Raw genomic sequence first — 23,340 nt, forward strand, 5'->3', positions numbered from 1 at the left:
TTGAATCACTGTCTATGATTGTAAAACTGTAGGACCCAAGACTTGGGGCTTTAGACCAAACTAGATGTTTGTAGACCCTGGCTTTTCTGACCTGCAGCTCTTGCAAAAAAGTCAGTTTTTGCTCAAATCTTGGCTCAGCTTTTTCTCTCTCTTTCTCTCTCTCTCTCTCAATGGAATTTAGCACATAGAAAATGCTCAATAAATGCTTTTTTTAAATTCAACTATACAAAGATGAACTTTTAAAATCAAGATTCTCAGATTCTAAGAAGAATATCCTTGAGCTAAAAGTAAGTAATTTAGACCTTGGCAGAAAAAATTTTAACTATTTAGGATTTTATAACTTTTCCTCCTCTTAAACAATGGGGAGAAAAGTTACAAGTAATTTAACAGAAACAAATACATAATCTATAAATAGGTGCATGCATATGTATGTGTATATGTGTTAAAACCTTTTCTTCAGATCTCATTTAGTCTTTTCCTCAAAAAGGAAATTTTCTTTGCAGAGGAGAAAAGAAGACCTACCTCTGTGGTAAATGTTTTTGCAATTGTTCCACTACAGCGACAAGAGACTCTGAAAGTGAATTGGCCCTGGTGACATTCAACTTCTTTCTCCCCATCATTTTCAGACTCTTCTTGAGAGTTTTTTTTTTCAGTCATCAGATCTTCATGTTCCTGGGGCTTGTCATTTTTTTGCTTTTCCAGTTGGCATTCCATATCTCCTAGCATCACTCGTGTTTGTTCTATTTTCAACTTCTTAGTGATGGTGTTTTCATTTTCCCCAGCTGCCCTTTTGTGGGGTTTGGACACTTCGGGTGGAAGTTTTTCTTCCAGGTCTAAAAGACTTCTCCAAATTGAAATAGCATGTACCCAACACATGGGATCCTCAGTTACAAGTCTCTGAATTTCATAAAATATTTTTCCTAAATAAATACAAATATCTTATTTTAACTCACATTCATACTTTAAAAGATGGAATATAACTAACAAATATGGTACAAATCTACTTCATGAAGCCAGATATTCTACTAACATGGCTAGTGTGGTCTTATTTTTCTCTGTAATTCATGCTTTACCATTAAGACACCGGACAAGATCAATATCAGCAGATATTATTATCTGAATCTAGAGTGCTATTTTCTTCTGGGATATGACTTAGGTTAACTGACCAGGTTCTCTAAAATTAGTTTGTTCATAATGAATTAGGCTCTGTATCACATAAAAAGCACCGACAGTTTTTGAAATCTCAAATATTTAGATTCCACAGCACAAGTTGATTACATCTTACTATTTTAAGAATAATAAATGAATTCAGGAATGCTATGGTTCCACTAGGAATCTTTCACTTAAAATGGGCTAAATAAAGAGAGCAAAGGCTTTTATAAAAGTATAGACAAAAATCTAGAGACCATGTTTGAAGTTTTAAAATGCTGAAAGTACTGTAACATATCAGAAAGATAATTTATCCTTTCAAAAATTATTTTTATTTTCAGTTCCAAATTCTTACCTTCCACTTACTGCTTCCCTCATCCATTGGTAAGGCAAGAACTATAGTAACTATAGGCATGTAAAACATATTTCTGCATGGTCATGATCCACATTTTTTAAAAAAGCAATAAAAGCAAGGAAAGCAAAAAAATGTACTTCAGTCTGCATCCATGATCCATCTGAACTCTGCCTAGAAGTAGATGGCATTTTATATCAGGAGTCCTTAGAAGTTTTGGAGGACCGTTGTATTAATTAGAATTACTAAGTCTTTCATAGTTGATTATTGTTACTATATTGCTATTACAATATAGATTGTTCTGTTACTTCAGCTTACTTCACTTTGTATCAGTTCATACAAATCTTCCTTGTTTTTTATGACGTCATCCTATTCCATCACATTCATATATCAAAACTTGTTTTGTTATTCTCCAATTCAGAGTATCCACTCAGTTTCTAATTCTATGCCAACACAGAAAGAGCTAGCTGCTTTAAATATTTTTGTACAAATGGGTCTTCCTCCCACCCCATCCTTTTAAAAATCTCCTTGGGTACAGAACAAGTAGAGTATTGCTGGTTCAAAAGGAATGCACAGTTTTATAGCCCTTTGGGGACAATTCCAAATTGTTCTCCAAAATGGTTGGCCTACTTGACAGTTCTAGCAATAATGCTCTTATATACCTATCCAACATTCCCTCCAGCCTTGCAATTTTCTTTTTCTGTCATTTAAGCCAATCTGATGGGTGTATCTCGGAATTGTTTTAATTTGCATTTCTCTAATTATTAGTGATTTAAGTGTATTTTTCCATATGACCATTGATAGCTATTATTTTTTCCTCTGAAAATTGCTTATTCATATCCCTTAACCAATTATCTCTTAGGAAATGGTTCCTACTTTTTAAAAATAAATTTGGTTCATAACTCTCCATATTTGAGAATTCAGATCTTTATCAGAGAAACTTGCTGAAAAACTTCCATCCCTAGTATTCTGCTTTTTTTTTCTAATTTTGGCTGCATTGGTTTTTTTTTTTTTTTGTGCAAAAAAACCCTAATTTTATATAATCAAAATTATCCATTTTACCTCTCATGGCCCTCTCTAGTTCTTAATCATGAACTCATCCCCTACCCAAAAATCCGACAGGTAATTTCTTCTGTGCTCTCTTAATTTGCTGATGTTATCACTCTTTATGTCTAAATCACACAGCCATTTTGAACTTATATTGATTTATGGTGTGAGACTCTGGCCCATGCCTAGTTTCCCGCATACTACTGCCAAAGAATAACAGGGCCCTGTGTCCATGGGGGACATGTTCCAAGACCTGATGCAGATGGCTGAAACTAAAGTAATAAGTAAACAAACACCTGTTGGTGTTCCAAGGCCTCCAACACCTTAACGACAATGACAAAAAATAAAAAAAAAGTGAAAGTGGAAACAGAAGAGCCCAGCAGGGGGCAGATGACAGCCACATGGGGATTTCCAGCCCTTCTCAGGTGGACTTCCTACATGTTTTGCAGAGGGATGTATTTTGCAGGTGAACCTCCAGCGTTTTGGGTTATTTAAGGACAACTGAAAATGAAACTGCAGATAAGAAGGCTTTATAGAGCTGTACTTCATAGAGCTAGAAGAAAAGAATAACAAAATTTATCTGGAGGAACAAAAGGTCAAGACAGTCAAGGGAATAAAAAAAAAATGTAAAGTAAGGAAGCCTAGCAATTCCAGGCTTCAAGCTATATTACAAAGCAATAACATTAAAAAAAAATTTGGCCCTGGAGAATAAATGGGTGGTCGATCAGTGGAATATATTAGGTATGCTGTATACTGAAACAAATGGGCACAGTACCCTAGTTTCTGATAAACTCAAAGATCCCAGCTCTTGGGGCAAGAACTCACTATTTGACAAAAACTGTTGGGGAAACTGGAATGTAGCACGCCAGTCTCATTCTCCTTACAGTCCTAGGCCTTCTCCCTAATCCTCCTGCCAGATTCAAGGCTCCTCTAGCATGGGGCTTTGGAGCACAAGGAATGTTGGGGCAATGAGGGGTAAGAAGTCCTGGAATAGAGGGAAAAGACAGCCTCGCAGGGTCTCTCTCCTAATCTATAAAATGGGGATGACAAGATATTCTCAGTATTTTGCAGGGTGCTGGGAAGGGCCAATGAGATCATGTCTAAAGTGATTTGGTGAATTTTAGAGTGCCATATAAGTGTAGCCTATTATTATGGATTAAGTAGGCCAGAAAATCTAACCATTTAGAATGATGTTTCTATGGGAAAATATGCTAGGAATTCCGAACAGCTGCTTTACAAATAAACTTTGCAAATGGAGCTGTCCATAAATTGGTGTTAAGGTTAACAATCTTGGGGGGAACTAAATCACTATGTGGAGAGGCTACAACCGAGTTATTTCCTTCTTTTGGTGCTGATTATGGAGGCCCAGGGCTATCAGGAACTGGTGCTGGGGTGTTCTGGTGGACAGGTTTGGAGCAGTGCTGGAATGGGTAGAGAGGAAGAGGAGGACGAGAGAAAGAGAACATGGAGGAGTTCATGCCCACGAAGTGAAACAGGGCACAGAAACAGGTGGCCTCACAGCCCCCTCACAGAAGGGCACTTGCACATGGATGTGTGGTAGTGTGGAAAGAGAGGGTTCTGGGACTGGCAGAGATCTCTCTGGGTTCTGGTGCTCATCCTGCAGGCATATCAGCACTTGGGGAGGTGGCAGAGACAGACCTGACAGGGGCAGCTAACCCACTGCCTGGAAAAAAACCTCCAGACCCTGAGTCTGGCTAGGAGAGGGTACAGGTATCCCTCTTTGCTCTCTGGATAGGAAATATCATTTCACTTTTTCTTGATGACTCAGGATAATTATTATGCTTGCTGGAGAGGAGTCTGGTGAAATGGACAGAATGAAGAGTTGAAAGCAAAGGACCTGGATTCAAATCCCAGCATTACTACTTCATACTTGCTTGACCCTGGATAGTCTATAGGTTCAATTTCTTCATCTGTAAAATGAGGGAGGTTGGACCAGATGACCTCTCGGGTCCCTTCCTGGTCCAAATCTAGGATCTTGTAGTTTGGGGCTGTGAAAACATACTTACACTAAGGATCTCTGAAACTTATTTTCTGGAGTACATTTAATTGCTTTATTTCTTGTCATTTGAATCGTTCTTGAAACAGTCAAGTAAATTTAACAGCTTTGTGAATGAGTAAGTCACTTACTTTCTAGGTCTCAGGTTCCTTGCAAAATAGGGAAAATACATGCATTACTTCCTTCATAGGGTTCTTGTGAGGATCAAGTGAGATATGATTAGGTAACTAGAGAATTAAGTTTATATGTTATGTCTAATTAATTATGTAATTAAAGTCTTTGAAGCCATTTTCTTCCCTTTAATTAAAAAATAATAATTTTTAGAATATTTATTAGTATCCCTTGACTTTCTAAAAATAGGATATTCAAATTTTCATTTCTATACTATTAACCACTTCAACCTCCTACTTGGCTTTAGCCCACTTTCAGCTTCCTTGTTTTAACTTTATGGGGCAATTTAGGGGAGAAATCATACAATTTTAAGTACTTTGGGGAGACTATATTTAAAATTCTAAAGGAGACTTCATTGTGGCTATTCATTTATTTACTTTCAGATCATCATGGCTTTAATTTCTTGAGAGCATGAGATTTCTGAGTACAAGATAACTGAAGTTTGCTATCCTGCATTTTATTTAGTTATTTCATTCACCAATTAAAATTTGCTTAGCTGGGTTTAATGGGGTTGTTCCAGGCATTAGGTTAACAGGATTTAGAGCTGGAAGGATCCTTAGGGGATCATCTAATCTATTCACCTCATTTTACAGATGAAGGAACTAAGACTCACAGAGCTAAGTGAGGTCATGCAGGTGAGAGAGTTAGCATTTCCATAAAGTCTTTTGACTCCAAATCCATTGTTCTTATCATTTCATTGTGGGGCCACCAGTTTTAGGGTATAAAGCACACCTCTCTTTTTTACAAATATCTAATATAGTCAAGTGAAAAGATAAATTTTTAAAGTAGCAGCTCTCAAGATTTGGTCCAGAAACCTTTGGTGATCCCTGAGATCCTTTCAGGGACTCAGTAAGGTCAAACTGTTTTTATAACACTAAGACATTTTAATCTCTAACATGGTGAATATTAATAAACATACATAAACAAAAGCTCTTTGGGGACCTTAAACCCTTGCCTTCTGTCTTAGAATAAATGTTAACTATTCCAAGGCAGAAGAGTGGTAGACTAGGTAACTGGGGTTAAATGATGAGCCTAGGGTCATGCAATTGGAAGTATATGAGGGCAGATTTGAACCCAGGGCCTTCCATTTCCAGGCTTGACTCTCTATCTGCTGAGCCATCTAACTACACTCCCTCAAAACATTTTAAGAAAGTCTGAGAATCACTGCTTTAGAGAATATCAGATTTTAATGTGAATGATCACCATTCCATAATATGGAATAGGACAAAGGCAGACAGGCAGCAGAGAGCAAAGGGAAGATGAAAACATATAATAATAAACATGTAGGGAAAAATATATCTGACATCTTATCTAATGGTGTTAACAAACTATTTCTATAAATGTGTTTTGTAGAACTCATTTTTAAAATGGAATGTGTCTTGTAATACTTCAAGGATCTATGGTTTTTTTGGTACACATTTCTCTAAAGAAGAATATAATTTATAATTGCTGTACAACTTAGCAGAAGACTTTTAAGACTTGCTATGGCCAAAAAACATATCATACTGCTGCCAAACAGGTGAGGAGACTCTCCAAAATGAGAGAGGCCAATCAGTCCTCATTTAACTTAAAAGACAGTCCACCATTAGACCAATACTCAAAAGCCTTCCTAGCGTGGTATCACCTGCCAGTATTTGTGCTTTGCTGATAGTTATCTTTGGACCCAGAATCATGTCCACACCACACCAAGTGTGCTCTAGTCATAAGAGATAGAACATGTAGAGAAAAAAAAAGAGAAGTCTGGGAACGATGGGTGTTTTCAGGCGCTTCATCACCCTCTTGCCTAGACTACTTCAATAGCCTCCTAACTGGTCTTCTTGCATGAGACTCGTGCTTCAGGCCATCATCACATACCCGCTGAAATAATAATCATAAAGTACGGCTCTGACCATATCACACCACTCAGTGCCAGGCACAGTTGTTCAGTTTTTTCAGTCATGTCTGACTCTTCATGACCCCATTTGGGGTTTTCTTGGCAAGGATACCAGAGTAGACACCAGGCTCTTTCCTTCTCCAGTCTGGCACCAAATGACCAATTTTCAAAAAACCTATTTCCTCTAGAATCAAATATAAACTCTTCTGTTTTCTCCCACATTTTCCTTTGGGGTCTCCAAAACACTGAGATGCTTACTAATCAACTGAAAAGCTTTCAGCTGAAGGAAGTATCAGAATAGTATCAGTTTTGTCCCAGAGAGAAGCACCAGGAGCAATGAATAGAACTTGAAGAGAAGAATGTAGTCTATAGAAAAATTTAAATCTTAATGTGTTGGAAAAAAACCATTTACTAACAATTAGTCCTTCTAGAAAGCAAAAAAGGTTGCCTTGGGAGGGAGTTCTTCCTGAATTAGGTCTTCAAGCAAAGGCAAAGTGACTTCTTTATTGGCTTATGTTGTAGAGGGAATTCTTTACTGAGGTATGGATTGGACAAGATGGACCTTGAGTTTTCTGTGAACTTCGAAATTTCATAATTTTATAATTCTGAAAACACCTGACCCCAAATTTACGTAACCAATGTAAGTGGTACCCCAAATGAACTTTACTTCATCCTGGCACCACCTTGGCTCTTCTGTGGCCTATGAACATCCATCTCTTGTGTCCCTTTCCTCCTTCCTGACTACACTTGCTACTCACCCTGGGCCATGTCAGTTAGAAAACCTGTGGCACTCAGATGGGCCCTTCTGAACCCTCACTTATACATGACATATATGGAATTAACATTGAGGAACAGAACTGTGAGGAAAGTAATCCTATTTGTATTCTCTAAAGAGGAAATGGATAGTTAAGCCTTTACCTGGCCCTGAGGTTGGTGACAATTTGCTTCTATAAAAATAAACTTAATCATAAAGCTTGGTTACAAAAATAACTGTGTGAATCAGGATTATTAAAACAGAGATAGCTCCTCATGTTCTCTCTCCACCCCAAGAGCCCCCCAATAATGTTTGAGAAGGTCTCAGAGTCATTGAATCTAAAAGTTGGAAGGCCACTGAGTTTAATGCCTACCTTCCCCCAAATCCTCTCAATAACAGGCCCAACAAGTGATTAACCAGCCTTTGTTGAAAGACATCTAGAGAAGAAGAATCCATTCCCAGGGCTCCTAGTTCTCAATTTCCAAGTGACCTGGCTAGGTTAAAGATGAGGACAGACGTATTGACACAGACCTGCTATAACAAATGGCCTCTCAAGGTCACTATGGGAAAAACAGCCTTGCAAATAACAGAAGTTAGTACTCACAAATTAGAGTAGTTATAAAGCTGAGATGAGGTTTTGTTTTAAAAAAAAAATCCTCATGTATAGTAGATCCTGGAAGACAAAGTCTATATATTTCATACCTTTCCTTCCAGAAGAAATGATAAGTGGAGGTTGCCTTTTAAGTAGCAAGAATAGTCTTTCTGCAGATTTCAGTTGTTTCAGCATTGTTAAACCGGCACTGGTAGTGAAAAAAACCTTCCCTGAAATATACTCAACCTAAGGAAAGAGAAAAATACAGATGCTATCACTCTAGTCCTTAAAATTAAGTACCTGTTTGCTTTTTAATTAAGTAGATATACATAAAGAATTTATGAGAAACACAAGTCAGATATTTAAGTATTAGATTAGAGAGAAAAAACAATAACAATTATTCACCTTTATATGAGGATTAACAGAGGTTAAGCAACTTGCTAAAAATAGTGGGAGAGTCTTAAAAATGTCAAATGTAGGCCAAAAAACCCAATCACTCAAGATTTTTGAGACATATCTATTAATTGTGTGAGATGGTAATCAAACCCAGGTCTTCTGATTTCAAGTCCAACATTTTATTCACTATACAATATGGCCTCTCAATATTTAATATTATTATTAATCAATAATATCATCAATTCTGGCAGTAGCTAAGAGTAAAGGAAGGCCATTATTAAGAAATATGTGGACTAGGAAAATTAAAGGCTCACTTAAGCTCATCATCAAACACTCAGTTGCATTTATTATGCCATATTTTTAATTTTCTACATTTGCTTGATTATTTTCTCAGAAGTTGTGCTAGAACTAGATCATAGAGGCAAAAAGGATGGAATATGCCAATGGGGACTCTCTCCATGAGTCCATTCATCAGCTAACCTTGTCACACTTGTCAGTGGGCTACAACAAGTCATCAAATTCATTTAAATGAAGCAAGCTGTATAATTTCCATGTTTTCTGAGTCAAGTGGAGTTAAGGTTTACCCACTAAGCATCATCTCAAAAGAATCAAGATGGAAGCTATTTCCTTATACGTACTTCAACAAACACATTCTTAAAATGAACAGTATTGGTGAAAATTTGAAAAGCATGGGTATAAGAAGACTAAGTATATATTTAGAAGATAGAGATGCTCAGTTCAGTGAGAATATATAATATATAAAATAGGAGAAAAGTCTGGAGAGTTAAAATAGTGGGAAAGTCTTAAAAATGTCAAATGTAGGCCAAAAAAACCCCAATAACTCAAGATTTTTGAGCAAAAGAGGGATATGATCAGAGCTCTGCATGAGGAATATTAGCATGGATTTTATGAAGGTTGATTTGGAAGAGGGGGGAGAATGGAGAATTGCTAGGAAGTTAATACAATAGTCCAAAAGATGGCAATGAGTGCCTGTACTAAGGTTGTTGCAAAGGGTAAAAAGGAAGGGATGGAAGGGAGAGATATTATGGAAATAGAACTGAAAAGACATTGGAACTGATTGGATATAAGGGAAGAAGGTACAAGTATTAGAGATAATTTTAAGATTCTAAACATCGTGCCATAGACAGAAACTCCTAGGAGAGTCAGGAATAAGAGATTTAGGGGGAAAGATAGTAAACTGGTTAGGGACAAGTTGAGTTTAAGGTACCAGGAAAATATGAACCTGAAGCTCAAAAAAGAGGTCAATAAGATTTTGGAAATAAAGATTTTGGAGTCATCTGCATGGGGTAGGAATGAATGAGACTGATGAGAAAAAATTTAGAGAGGACAGGAAAAAGGGACAGGCTTAAACCCTCGGGGAATGGTCACAGTAAGGACTTGGAAAGAGGATGAAGGACCAGTGAAGGAGACATAAAAGGAAAAGTAGAAGATAAGAAGTAGAGTTAAGGCGAATGAGGAAAAAATATCTAGTATGAAAAGGTTGTCAAAAATATCAACTGGAGAGGTCAAGAAGAATGAGGACTGGAAAAAAAGGCTGCTGAAGTGGGTAATTAGGAGAACATGTTGAATAAAATCATAAGGGGCAGTTTGCAAAGGAATGAGTTCACAATGAATATTGAGGAAGCAAAAGCATCAGGTATTTTTTCATTAAGTTTATGAGATGGCAGCTGAACAGAGAAGAGTCATTGGTGAGGGAAAGAAGATGCAGGAGGGAGAATTGACTGCTAGAAAGAGGTTGTGGGGTAAGAATATGAAATGGGATAATGGGAATAGGGAGAGGGATTAGCCTTATTGAAGATTATAGAGACACTGACTTTGTTGGTAATGATATTGAATGGTTTTAAGGAACGGAGGATGGATTAAGGGGGCTGAAACAAAGAGATCAGAGGATGGGGATTATCCAGGGCTGAAGATTCATGAGTTGGGAAGAATAGCATTTCCAAGGGGCAAGAGCCATTTTATGAGTTGATGTGTGGTATGGAACCCAACCAGATGGAATGTAAACAAAAACGTTATAAATGAAGCAGAAGGAGGTTTCGGTGGTTAATATACATGGGGACCAATGGGTGGGAAAGAATGGAAAATGGCAAGAGTAATGAGTAACAGTGAGCTAAATGAAGTGAGTCAAATTGTTTTCATTTTCACTACATTTCAAGCCTGGTTTATTTGTAACCCTTTGGGTCCTAGTAGGGTTTCTTTTGGCTGGCCTGAAATTGCACTGTTAGCAGTGGCCCCAGGTTAACTAAGTTGGCTCTAATTCATTCCTGGTTACTAAGACTCCTGTATCCTTAAAGAACTAGAGGGTCTTAGACCTAGATCAGTAGGTGTTTAAGTAGCTCAAGGTGGTGTCCAGGATAAAACAAGATCTCTAGGCTCAGAGAGGAAACTCCATGCTGGTGTTCTGAGTTTCATGCCTCTAGTATTCTCAGGACTAGGTTTTCTTCAGGCTGATAAACTCAGTGTTTAACAATGTGAACTTTGAGGGAAGCGACATGCTAGCATTAGATGAAATCCTTATAGGTCAGGTAAAACTGAACCAGCACTAGTAACAAAAAAAATTAAATGCTGCCATTTTCACTGAAGAAGGGTGACTTAGAATAGGACAGATAAGTGTTTGAGGGAATACATGAGATATTTGAGAGGCAATGGTTTCCTAACCAGGAAAGTATGTTAAAAAATTCAGATTTACTACTCATAGAGTTCAATGTTCCCTCCATCACGAAGAATGTATAGTTTTCCACAGATGTAAAAATAAGCATAGTACCAAAGAATGTACAACTAGAAGGGGCCCTAGAAAATACTTAATATAACCCATTCATTTTTGCTGATGAGAAAACTGAGGCCCAGAAGCATTGAATAATTTTCTCAAGGACCCACAATGTAATAAGTAAAAGAGTTTTGATTTAAATTTAAGTTCTCTGAATAAATCATTACCTCCTATTGCTGATCGGAAACAAAACCTCTAAATATTGTAATTTTAAAAATGCAAACAGAAATAGGAATTCTGAGTTAAATGATTCACAAATATATACCTACTATTAGACAGGTTGAAAAAAGCAGTGTCTTATTCGATAGATCACCAGACCTAGAGCCAGAAACACAAGTTCCAAATTTGTCTTCCATACTTAGGTCTCTGAGACTCTGGGCAATCACTTAACTTTGGAGACCAATAGTTTCCTCTTCTATAAAACAAGTGTTATAACATTGTGATGTAAAGATCATAAGAGAAAAGAGATGTGAAATGCTTTGCAAACTTTGAAGTGCTACAAAATATATGACAGTTATTATTATGAACAGCTTTTAACCCCATGGCAAACACTGTCAAGTTAAAATATTCAGAGGGGCTACATTAAATATTTTACTGGGAATAAGCTGATTAAAGATTTTCTGATCCTGTAAAACATTATAAATAAACATCTTATTATTTAATATGTTCCAGTACATAAAATTCTGAAAAGCTTTTATTTATTCTAAAAGAAATTCATCATCAAATTTGCAAAGCTTTAAATGATATTTCATTTGATCCTCATAATGTTATTAATATTGCCAATTTACAGATGAGGAAACCAAAGCAGGCAAGTGACTCACCTAGGATCATACAACTAGTGTCTGATACAAGCTTTGAACTCAAAGTTCCTGATTCCAAGTTCAGAACTATTCACATTGAACCTTTTTCATTGAAAATTCATATTTATTTCTGTTATAAAAGGAAGGGAAGGGAAGGGGAAAATAAGCATTTTTATAATGCCTACTACTTGCCAGGCACTGTGCTAAGTGCTTTATAAATATTTTCTCATTATTTTCTAATATTTTTCTCACCCTGGGAAGCAGATGCTATTATTATCCCTATTTTACAGCTAAGAAAAATAAGGCAAACAAAAGTTAAGTGACTCATCCCAGGTCATCCAGCTAGTAAGTGGCTGAGATGGGATTTGAACTCAGGTCATCCTGACTCCAGGTCCAGCTGCTGCCTCAAAGCATGTCTAAGGAGATGGCAGAACAGCAGTAAGTCAATCCAGAAGCCCCTCAAAGGGTTTGTTTAGAAGAAACAGTGTAAGGCTCAAAAATAAAAAAGAACAATATGAGGACTGACTCAGAAATGTTGAGTGCATGCTAAAAACATATGCCAGAAAGATGACTTCCTCCAGTCAACATCAGGGCTAAGGCCTGACCCGTCTTCCTCTTCTGCAGCTGAAAGAACTAAACCAAGATTCCAGGGAGGAATGCATCAATGGCAACAGAAACCAGCTGCTAAGCGTTTAGTTTCCTAACTGATCATTTATTTTAGGCACAAGACTGAAGGAAAATGTGCCAGGGAGAGTATTTTCATCCTAATATTTGCTGCTTGAAAACTTATTGAGATAGATATAGCTTGTTTTCCTCTCTTTGGGAAGAAAGCCCAAGCCAAGCTGATTTTACGTCTAGCACTTTCTAAAAGGATACAACAAGGCTGCTCTCCAAGTGCTAATGCTCTGAGGCAGCTGGCATTTTTGCTTTTATCCTGAAGCCACAGATTCAAGTCCAACACAGAGGGTCAAGGGGAGAACCAAGCCAAGACGTATAAGCTGGGGGAGCAGGTACCAAGTTTGGGGTCAGGTCTTGGGACTTCGTAAAGGCAGTAAACTCCTGGGGTACAAACTTCCTGCACAGATACAGAAACGCAGCCTGTTTTTCACTTAAAGTATGAGATGCCTGCGGGGGCCAAGAAGTGGCAGAGCTTGTTCATGGTCACAAAGGCAGTAGGAGTCAGAGGTGGGCCCTGAACTTCGGTCTTCCTGGCTGTAAGGCAAGCCCTCTTCTATTTCTCCAAGCTGCTTCATATGAAATGCATTGGTGGGGGGGTATTCTTTTTAGCATTTCATATATTAAAAGGTTGAACTTGGTCTGAAGAGGTTTTAAAATAATCTCTAATTTGTTAGCTGTCTTGGGTGCCAAAAAACAGGATTGATATATTTATTTCAGTTCAACTAAGCAGTGAAAATTTAAAAACAATCCCACACACACACCCCTGTGGTAATGCTGAGATTAGTTGATTTAAAAAATAAAAAAGAAAGGAAAGCATCCAGTCCACCAAGTTTTACAGCAACTGACCCCACAAACTTTAAATGATCAGCCTGATTCAACTGCCCTAATGACAGATTCCTGGTTTTGCGACTTTTCCATGGAGTTTAACTTTGGGATAACTTCCATATTACTAGTGCTCAAATACTAAATGATGAGGCAGCTAAGTAGCCCAGAGGATAGAGCTCCAGGCCTAGAATTGAAAGGACCTGGGTTCAAATATGGTGCCTGAGAATGTGTTTGTACAAAAATATTTATAGTTCCTCTCTGGTGGCAAAGAATTGAATGCTAAAGGGATGCCCTTCAAATGGACTATGGCTGGACAAATTGTGGTATATGATGGTGATGGAATACTATTGTGCTCTAAGGAATGATGAACAGGATGATTTCAGAAAGAACTGGAGAGACCTCCCTGAACTGATGCAGAGTGAAATAAGCAGAACCAGGAGAACATTTTACACAGTAATTGAAATATTGTGCAACGGTGAAATGTGATAGGCTTTGCTATCAAAAGGAATACAGTGATCCAGGACAATTCTGAGGGACTTATAAAAAAGAAAGCTATCCACCTCCAGGGAAAGGACAGTTAGAATAGAAATGCAGATGAAAACCATATGATTTATCACTTATTTATTTGGGTACATGTTTTGGAGTTTTAGTTCTAGAAGATATTTCATTTACAAAAATGAATAATATGGAAATATGTTTTGTAGGATGACACATGTATAACCCAGATTGAATTGTTCCCCAGGAGGGAGGAGGGCAGAAAGGAGGAAGACACAATATGGATCATATAACTTTGGAAAACTTATGTGGAAACTTGTTTTTAAAATTAACAATTAAAAAAATAGTATCAGATACTCCTAGCTGTGTGACCCGGGGCAAATCACTTAACCTCACAACCTAGCCCTTACTGCTCTTCTGCCTTAGAATTGATACTAAGATAGAAGATAAGGGCTATTAAAGGGGAAAAAAATACTAAATGAATGAATGTGAGAGAAAGCAATGTTTCTTTCTCATAATCCTTTAGGCATTCCTAGGCTAATTAAATTCATAATATTTTATTTTTCAGGTTATGTAATTCCAATTGGTTTAACATTTTTATTCTTTGATCATTTTTGTTGCATTTCTTTGAACCCTCTAAAATTTTTCCACATATTTATTGTAATTCAGTGGCCAAACAACTATTACCAGTCTATTACCAGTCTAATGAGGCTTTCATCAGTGCTATTAAATAATAGTATTTTTCTAGCTGCACAACTTTAAATTCCGGAAATACAAGCCACATTCTATCATGATGTTCTAATGTTACCCCATGACCTCCAGAAGTACCCTCTCTTCTATGGCTCCTCCGAAGAGGAGTTTCTTGAGGGTTTGGTAACTACATTTATATGTGCCTACCGTTTTGAATGTTCCTAGCCTTTAGAATAACTGTAATACATAGTTCATATATTCAATTTGTGCTATGATTTGTGGATCTTGTAGTATTTGCTGGCTTGTCTTTTCCTCCTGAGAAAAAGTGATTTGGTTGGACAACTGTTTTTTATCTATTCAGATGATCTCTGGCAAGTTTTTAATTAGTCTGTCTACCTGTTCACTAACTGTTCCCCTTTTCTCACTCTACCCTTTCACATCTGTGCCTTGGCTCATATTGTTACTGATGCCTGAAATCTGTTATTCTCAACTCCAATTTATTAAGCTTTGAGGCCCAATTCAGATGCTGTTCCATGAATCCTTCCCTGATTTCTCTGACTCCCAAGGTAAATGGAATTTCAAATTTCTTGTAGCACTTGGGACTTTTCACTACACTACATCATCTATGTAGCTTTTCCCCAATATTAGATTATAAGTTCTCCAAATATGGGTTTGAAGTAATAAAGACACTGTACTCGCATTGTATTATGTAAATGAGTAAAGTTTGTTAAATTAATGAAAATAGAATTCATTGGGCCTGAATAATATATTTACTTTGCAAACAGCCAACTCCAGTTCATCATCTATTCAGCCAGGCAAAGTGATTTTCCTAAAAAGCAGCTTGGATCACAATACCCCTCTATTCAATAAACTCCAGTGGCTCCCTATTGCCTTCAGAATCAAATACAAAATGGTCTGTTTGACCTTCAAAGTCCTTCATAGTCCTTCCCCCTCCTACCTTTCCAAGCTTCTTACACCTTATTCCCTATAATATGCTCTCTGATCCAGTGATATGGGCCTCCTGGCTCTTCCATCACCAAAACACTCGCATTTCTCTGCTCCCAGGATCTTCTCTGGTGGTCCCCCATGTCTGGGACATTCTCCCTCCTACATTCTGACTAATTATCTCCCTGGCTTCGTTTAAGTCCCATCTAAAATCCCACTTTCTTCAGAAAACCTTTCCCAGCCCCTCTAGATTCTAGTGCTTTTCCTCTGTTAACTAATTATTTCCTATTTATCCTGTTTCTACCTTGCTTTACTATATTTGTTTACATGTTGCCTCCCTCATTAGATTGTAAGCTCATTGAGGGCAGAGACTTGTCTCTTGCCTCTTTTGTAGCCCCAATGCTTATTGCTGTGTCTGGCACATAGTAGATGCTTAAAAAATGTTTACTGATTGATTGGTTTATCATCTGCAATCCTACTGGAAAGCTGAAGAAGCTTTGGTGCAAATATAAAGTCCTTTAGATTTGAAGTCATAAGACTTGGATTCAAGTCCTTTGTGACTTTGGGCAAATAACCACATCATCTTCAGTTTCCTTATCTGTTGGATGAGGGAGTTGATCTCCCATGACCAAATCTAGCATACAGTGATGGACCTGGAGCCAGGAGTACTTGAGTTCCAATCTATCCTCTGACATTTGCAAACTGTGTGACTCTGGGCAGGAGTCTCAACCTCTCTGTGCCTTCATTTCTTTATCTGTAGAATGCAGATAATCACAGCACTTATTTCCTGGGGTTGTTATAAAGGATCAAATGAGCTAACATATAAAGTGCTTTTACAAAAATGCTTTGTTGTTGATCAGTAGTCTCTGTGATCCCATGTGGGGTTTTCTTGGCAATGATATTGGAGTGCTTTGTCATTTCCTTCTCCAGCTCATTTTACAGATGAGGAAACTGAGATAAGCAAGGTGAAGTGACTTCCTTAAATCTATGCTTATCTTCTTTCTCTATTTCAAGCGATAATTAATAAACTGTAGAAAATAAGAACTTAGAAATGTTCATTTTAATCTAACAAAGGCTCACATAACTAGTACTAGTACGTATCAGGCGCTGGATTTTACTCAGGTTGCACTTTGCACTACCTGATATTAAAAAAATGCTAGTTCTTATTAAAATGCTATGTTATTAATATTATTATTACATCCATGGTCCCTTGAGTTTCTTCAAGAGGAGAGCACGGGTTTATTTGTTTTGCAAAGTTCCATTCTATATGTTGCTTCCATTAGAATGGAAGCAAGGGCCTTGACTCACTTGCTTTTTTATTTTATTTTTTTCCGTCTTAGAATCCATCCTGTGCGTTGGTTCCGAGGCATTAGAGCAATAAGGGCTAGGCAAATGGAGTCACACAGCTAGGAGGTGTCTTGAGGCCACATTTGAACTCTGCACTTCCAGTCTCTAGACTGGGCTGTCAATCAATTGGGCCACCTAGCTGCCTTCTGCTTGCTTTGTTTTGCAGTTTTAGCTCTTAGCCTGGTACATAATTAAAACCAGATGCTTCATAAATTCTCCTTCCGTCCTCCTTCCAAGCATGGATGTGGACAGCCAGGTAACAGCCTGAGAAAAGCCAGGACCCTGCTCAGACCTAGAAGAGGGAGGAGATCCGGTTCACGCACAGAGGCCCCGCCCCCAACGCACGCACGCAGTACGCACAGGGCCGGGGGCGGAGCCATGTTGGGGCACTCACCTCCGTCGCCGCTAGACGGGCTCGCACTTCTTGCATTAGAAAAGGCTCCAGGCCGCGGCCGGCAGTACAGAAATACCGAGCTCCGTCCTGAGGCGATGGCCAGGATCCCTTCGGGGATGATGGCCTCTCCTCGGGTGCCAGGGCCGACATGGCTCCGCACGGAGATAGGGTTCGAGTACCCAGCGGAGGAATAGGGCCGCGCGACCCCGCCTCTCGGGTCACGTGTCGCTCCGGTGCGCCCCGGAAGAGGGAGAAGTGAGGGAGGGGCGAAGGGAGGGGAATAAAGGGGGATGGAAGAGAGAGGGAGGAGTAATGGAGAGAACTGGTAAGAAAGAGGGAGGGGGTAGAAAAGGCAAGGGAAGAGATAGAGAAAGGGAAGGCAATTGGGAAGGGGGAGGAGAGGGAGAAGAAAGGATATGGGAAGGGCATGACAGAGGAAGGAGAAGTCTTACTTCCATAAGCCTACCTTGGAATGGGAAGGAAGGTCTGGGACTTTTGGTTGCCTGGAGAGAAACAGTTCAATTCTAGGAACATTTATTAAATACCTACTGTGTACACAGCCCTGAGCTAAGCTTTAATGCTCTTGGGAACAGTATATTAATGGCCCACTTTACCACCCCTCAAGTAAAAACAGGGTTCTTAACTTTTTTTTTCTCTCTTGCTATCTTGGCCCCATTTTAAGTCTAGTGCAGCCTGTGGACTCCTCCGAATGTTTTAAAATACATAAATTAAAACAGTACATAGAATTACAAAGAAAACCAATTGTGCTGAAATTGTTATTGAAAAAAAGTTTTTAATTTGTAGACACCAACTTGGTTTTATTACATTTATTACTACTACATTATATGTAACTTTAAGTTTTGCAGAGCACTTTGGAAATTTTTATTTTATTCTTATAAGAATGCTGGGAGGGTGGGTCACACAGCTAGTGACTCTTTGAGGCTAGATTTTAACTCAGGTCTTCTTGATTCCAGGTCCAGTACTCTATTTATTCCACTTCTAAAAAGGAACACTTCTACTGACTGCAGCACTTTACTAAATTCTTGCTGTTTGTTCTGAACTTGTTCCTGGCTCTCTGGAGATATCCAGGCAATTGTAAAATACTAACTTTCTTCCCAATAGTTCTATCCATTCCATTCACACAATCACCATCTTGATGCAGATCCTCATGTTTCCTCTTCTCAGGGAATTGGAGAAATCAATTAATCTTCCACTCAGATGCCAAAGTGATCCTCCTAAAGCACAGATTTGACCATGCCATCCTTTCCTCTTCTCAATAAACTCTAGTGCCTCCCTAACTCTATAAGACTAAATAGAAAATCCTTTGTTGTATTTAAATCTAGTCCGTTCCTACCTTTCTAGTATTCTGCTTTACTTCTTTCCATGCACTGTGATCCATCTACACTGGCCTACTTGCTTTCCTTTACCAGTCACACCCCATCTCCTGATGGTGTTTTGCATTGGCAGTACCCCATGCCCAGAATGCTCTCCTCTCCTCTTCTGATAACTTTCCATGGTTTCCTTCAAGATAGCCCAAATCCCAGTGCCTTGTTTCTGAGATTCTTATATTTGCACTGTATTTTTCTTGAATATGCATAGTTATTCATGTATTGCCTTCCCAGTTAGATCTATAGATCCAGCCCTCATCTCTCTTGAGCTCCATTTCCATCATTAAATCTTTTGGATATCTTGAATTGGATGACTACTAGGTATTTCAAACTCAACATGTCCAAAACAACTCATCTTACGTCTACTCTAAACCTTTCTTTACCCCAAATTTCCTGTTACTATTGAAGATACCACTATCCTCGCATTCATTTAGACTTGTGATGTTGATATGGTTTGACTTTGTGTCCTTGACTTTAGCATAGTATGGGGCACTTAGTGCTGAATAAATGCTTGTTGACTGATTTATTGACTAAGACACTGGGATAGAGAATAATTTAGAGATGGAAAAGACTTTAGAAGTTATCAAGTACTTTTATAGCTATGGAATCTAAGACCCAGGGAAATAAAGTGATTTACTTGCCTAAGGTTGCTTAGAAAGGAAGTGGCAGAATCTGGATTTGAATCTAGATCCTTACACTCCAAATTCTGTATTTTTTCTATTCTGCCTCCCAAAGCTTAAATGAGATATGATCCTTGCCCTGCTTCAGTCTCCAGTCTAGAAGACTTTCCTAGCACATATAGCAGCAAGGTTTTGGACATTAGGAATCTCCAATAGCAAAAGTTTCAATTCAAGGAAAAACCGAACACACGTTAAGTATGTAAAACACTATACTAGGCTCCAGGAATACAAAGGTTCTTTCCCCCAAGCAAATCACATTTTATTGGAGAGGGGGATGGGGAAAATATAGAGTAACACAGGGATTTAATCCAAAGTATGGCATGACAAGGACAAAAGAAAGATCAGACCATGACTCCATGGGAATTTTAAAAGAATACTTTCAACTGGGCAAAACAAGGGTAGGTGGCACCTGAGCTCATCCTGGAAGGAGGAAAAGGACTCTGAAAGCAGAGCTGGAGGAAGTACATCCTATATTCAGTGCTAATGCCTATGCATGTCAAGTTTCTTTGGGAAAAAAGTGGTTTAGTTTGGCTGGAATGCAAAGTGCATTACAAGAAGTAATTGAAAAAGACACGTCTAATGTCACAAGAGTATGAGTTCAGCATTAGGTATGTTAAATTTGAGATATGAACAGAAAAAGTATCTAGAGAGGTTCCCCTGATCAAAACCCTTTGCCTAGAGTTCAATATAAAAACTAGAGAACAAAGAAGTCAATTAGTCTACTTCTCTGCCACCTCTGATTTTACAGATGGAGAAACCGAGGCCCATAGAAGTTAAATGACTTGTTCAAGGACACACAGGTATAGAAATGGGAACAAATGATATATATATATATATGTATGCATGTATGCTATACATAGCATGTATATGTATATTATGTACATATATGTTACATGTAGAGAAATGGGAACGATTGAGATATGTCACTGTGACAGTTTAGAAGGAGAAAAGAACATGGTGCAGGCAGATGTTTTGTATGAAACCTCTCCTTAGTGAGACAGATAGATGATGAACCAGCAAAGGAGCCTGAAAAGGAACAGACATCTTATCACCACTCTTGATTGTCTTTTCTGGAAGTTGGAACAATGTATTTCTCCCAAAGCTTTTTTTTTATAGAGGACCCAGATTTTTCATTTTCCATCAGCACATCCCTTTCTGCCTCAACCCCATTCCTTTTTGTGTATTATCTTCCTCATTAATTTGTAAGATTCTCTGGAAGGCAAATACGTGTCTTTCTTTTATTTGTTTGTTATTCTCAGGGCTTTACATGGTGCCTGGCACATAGTAGGCACTTAATAAATGTTTATTGACTATGAGAGGAAAAGTGTCAGTATGCAGGAGGAGAGTATGATTGTGAGGATCAAATATGATATTTGTAAAGTGCTTAGCACAGTGCTTGGCATATAGTCAGTGCTATATAAATGTTAGTTATTATATATTATTATATCTATGCATGTTTGTAGGTAAGAGGAAAGAAACCAGTAGATAGGGAGAAATTCAAGATGAGAGAGGATGATTGATGGATAAGTTTCCAAAAGAGACTGGAAGTGATAGGACAGAGACAGAGAGAAATTTGCTTTGGCAAAGAGAAAGGCTATTGATTCTTTGATACTATAGCAAAGAAAGATTAAAGAAAATGTGCAGAGGTTTTGGGGTTTATAGTAGAGATAAGGGAGCTCACAATGTGTGGCCTCAATTTTCTTGGTAAAGTAGGATGTGAAATTAGCTGCTGAGAGGGTGATAGGAATTTGTTGAGACTCTAGAGAGAGAAAAAGGTTTAAAACAAGGATAGAACAAAGCTTTCTGTACTTTGTACATGCCAAAAAACGCATGCCCTTTTAAGAGTTAAGTAATTTTTCTTTTTTATTATTTTAAATGTTTGTCTTTCTTTGTTGTATTAGCAGTAAAGTTCTTTTAAAACCCAAAGAAGGCCTATTTGTTGATTTTAGAAGGCAATTAAGGGAAGATAAAAACCTATCTCATTACTCATAGGAGAAGTGGGAAGAATAATAATAGCTCATCTTCATGTGAGAGATAAGAGGTACTGAGACCAGTGCCCGGTCTTAGGCAGCTGTCAGGACCTGGGCAGATGGTTGTCACTCAGCATCATCTATTATGCATACCACTCAATACCAAAGGGTACAATGGGATATCTGCCAAGCTCTCTATGCCTCTCTTAGACTTTCAGAATAGCTGGCTGCCATTCAGCCTTCATCTTTCCCCCTTTATCAGTGGTATCAACACTCTCCAATTAGTCTAGGTTTGGGGTCTGCATCATCTAATACCATGGCTTGAGGTCCATAATACATGTCATGGAAGGTCACTTAAAAGAAATTTTTTTGTTGTTGTTCCAGATATGTGATTTCATCAGCATAGAGAATTTCTGGTGAAGAAACTCTTTCTACCAATACAGATAGTCAACTATTGAACAACTTAAAAGTCCTCCAGGCTCCAAACCTGGCTCTCTGTCCACTGAGACATCTAGCTGCCCCACAACTTAAAGGTCTTAAAGAACTTCCTGGAGTTAGGTGACTTATCCAGGGTCTGTCACACTGCCACAGTATATCAGAATCAGTACTTGAACTCACATCTCCTTGACTCTAAAGCCAGCTTTCTATCCATTTAGCAACACTGCTTCTCAAGACATTTTGTAACATACTTTAATCAGAAGATCAGCAATGAATCAATGAAATGGTTTTGTTTTCCCAGCCTGTGATCAAACCAGTTCCTGCACCAGTGATCAAAAAAGAGCAAAATCCTGGAATTTTGGATAGCCTGTTCCACCTTGTTCCTGAGCCAAGGGGTCAAAGGTAAAACCAAATCAACCCAAGGCTTTTTGACTTGCAAACCTACTCTAGGCCCTATCCTCAACCTCCACCTGGAAGTTTAGCTTTATGGAAATACTACAGCAATCCAGAGTTCTATGCTTCTCTTCTGATTTGTCTTGGTCTACTCAGGCAGGACAGAATGTGGCATTAACTTTGCTCCCAGGTGACTAGATTAACAACCTCATCTCCATCTCTCCATCCCGTCTGAGTAAGAGATGAGTATATCTAATTAAGTTTCTGTCCCTTTGACAGAAAGGGCCAGGCTTAGCCTTGGATGCGACAGTGTAAGGAGATTTCTGCCACCGTTTGATCTAAGTTGTGCGGCTCTCACAGGCTTGTCACTGAAAAAGCAAGAGTTCCCCTAAGTAGGCTGCTAGTGACTTCTTTCTCTTGCTTTCTGCATCCTTCACACGGTGGCCATAGTTACCTTTTCAGCCATTAGCAACCCTAAGCTCTGTATGAGTCCCTCAAGGAGCCACATTGACACTGCTCTGTGACTTAAAAATATATGCACATAGATCATATTATATATATATATAGTTCACAGAGCACCTCACAGCAAACTTGGGAGGTAGGTGCTATTTTTGCCCCCATTTTACAGTTGGGAAAACTAAAGCAAATGGAGGTTAAGTGACTTGCCCACAGTCTTACTCTCTGGGTGAGGCAGGTGATTGAGGTCTTCCTGATTTAAGGCCAATTCTGAATATACTGTACCACCTCATTGTCTTAGCAGACAAATCACTTTATATACAGTATGTTATCTCACGATCTTCACAGCCACCCCATGAGAGAGGTCGTTCAGACATAATTATCTCCATTTTAAAGATGAGGAAATTACAGACGTCAAGTGACTTGTCACATTTTTGGAAAGTAGCCTCATCAGGGAAGGTGTGTGGAGAAACACAACCAACATATAGGAGGTGAGGAGACACTAAGCTGTGGGTCCTTCTGGTTGAAGGGAAAAAAAAATGAAAGCAAACAATCACCATGACAACCAAGGCTCAACACTCTGGATGGATAAGACCCTGCACTGTGCTATGCTGTGCTGTGCTATACTAAACATACTCTGTATTCTTGGTTGTGAAACCTTCAAGATTTGGTATCTCTGTCAACTTCAGAAAATTCTTTCTT

General features: G+C 38.5%; 1 protein-coding gene across 2 annotated transcripts in view; it reads right to left on the minus strand.

Moving 5' to 3' along the window:
* Positions 1-17,463, minus strand: part of THUMPD2 (THUMP domain containing 2) — a 55,526-nt gene extending 38,063 nt beyond the window's left edge. For both annotated transcript variants that reach the window (XM_044660637.1, XM_044660636.1), the window contains exons 1-3: positions 17,314-17,463; positions 8,066-8,201; positions 523-920 (exon numbers count right to left, since the gene is read on the minus strand). In XM_044660637.1, coding sequence (XP_044516572.1) covers positions 523-920; positions 8,066-8,201; positions 17,314-17,463 — 684 coding nt within the window. The remainder of the gene's footprint in view (positions 1-522; positions 921-8,065; positions 8,202-17,313) is intronic.
* Positions 17,464-23,340: the final 5,877 nt, after the last annotated feature.

The sequence above is a fragment of the Gracilinanus agilis genome, chromosome 2 (assembly GCF_016433145.1).
Source record: "Gracilinanus agilis isolate LMUSP501 chromosome 2, AgileGrace, whole genome shotgun sequence".
NCBI classification, from domain to species: Eukaryota; Metazoa; Chordata; class Mammalia; order Didelphimorphia; family Didelphidae; genus Gracilinanus; species Gracilinanus agilis.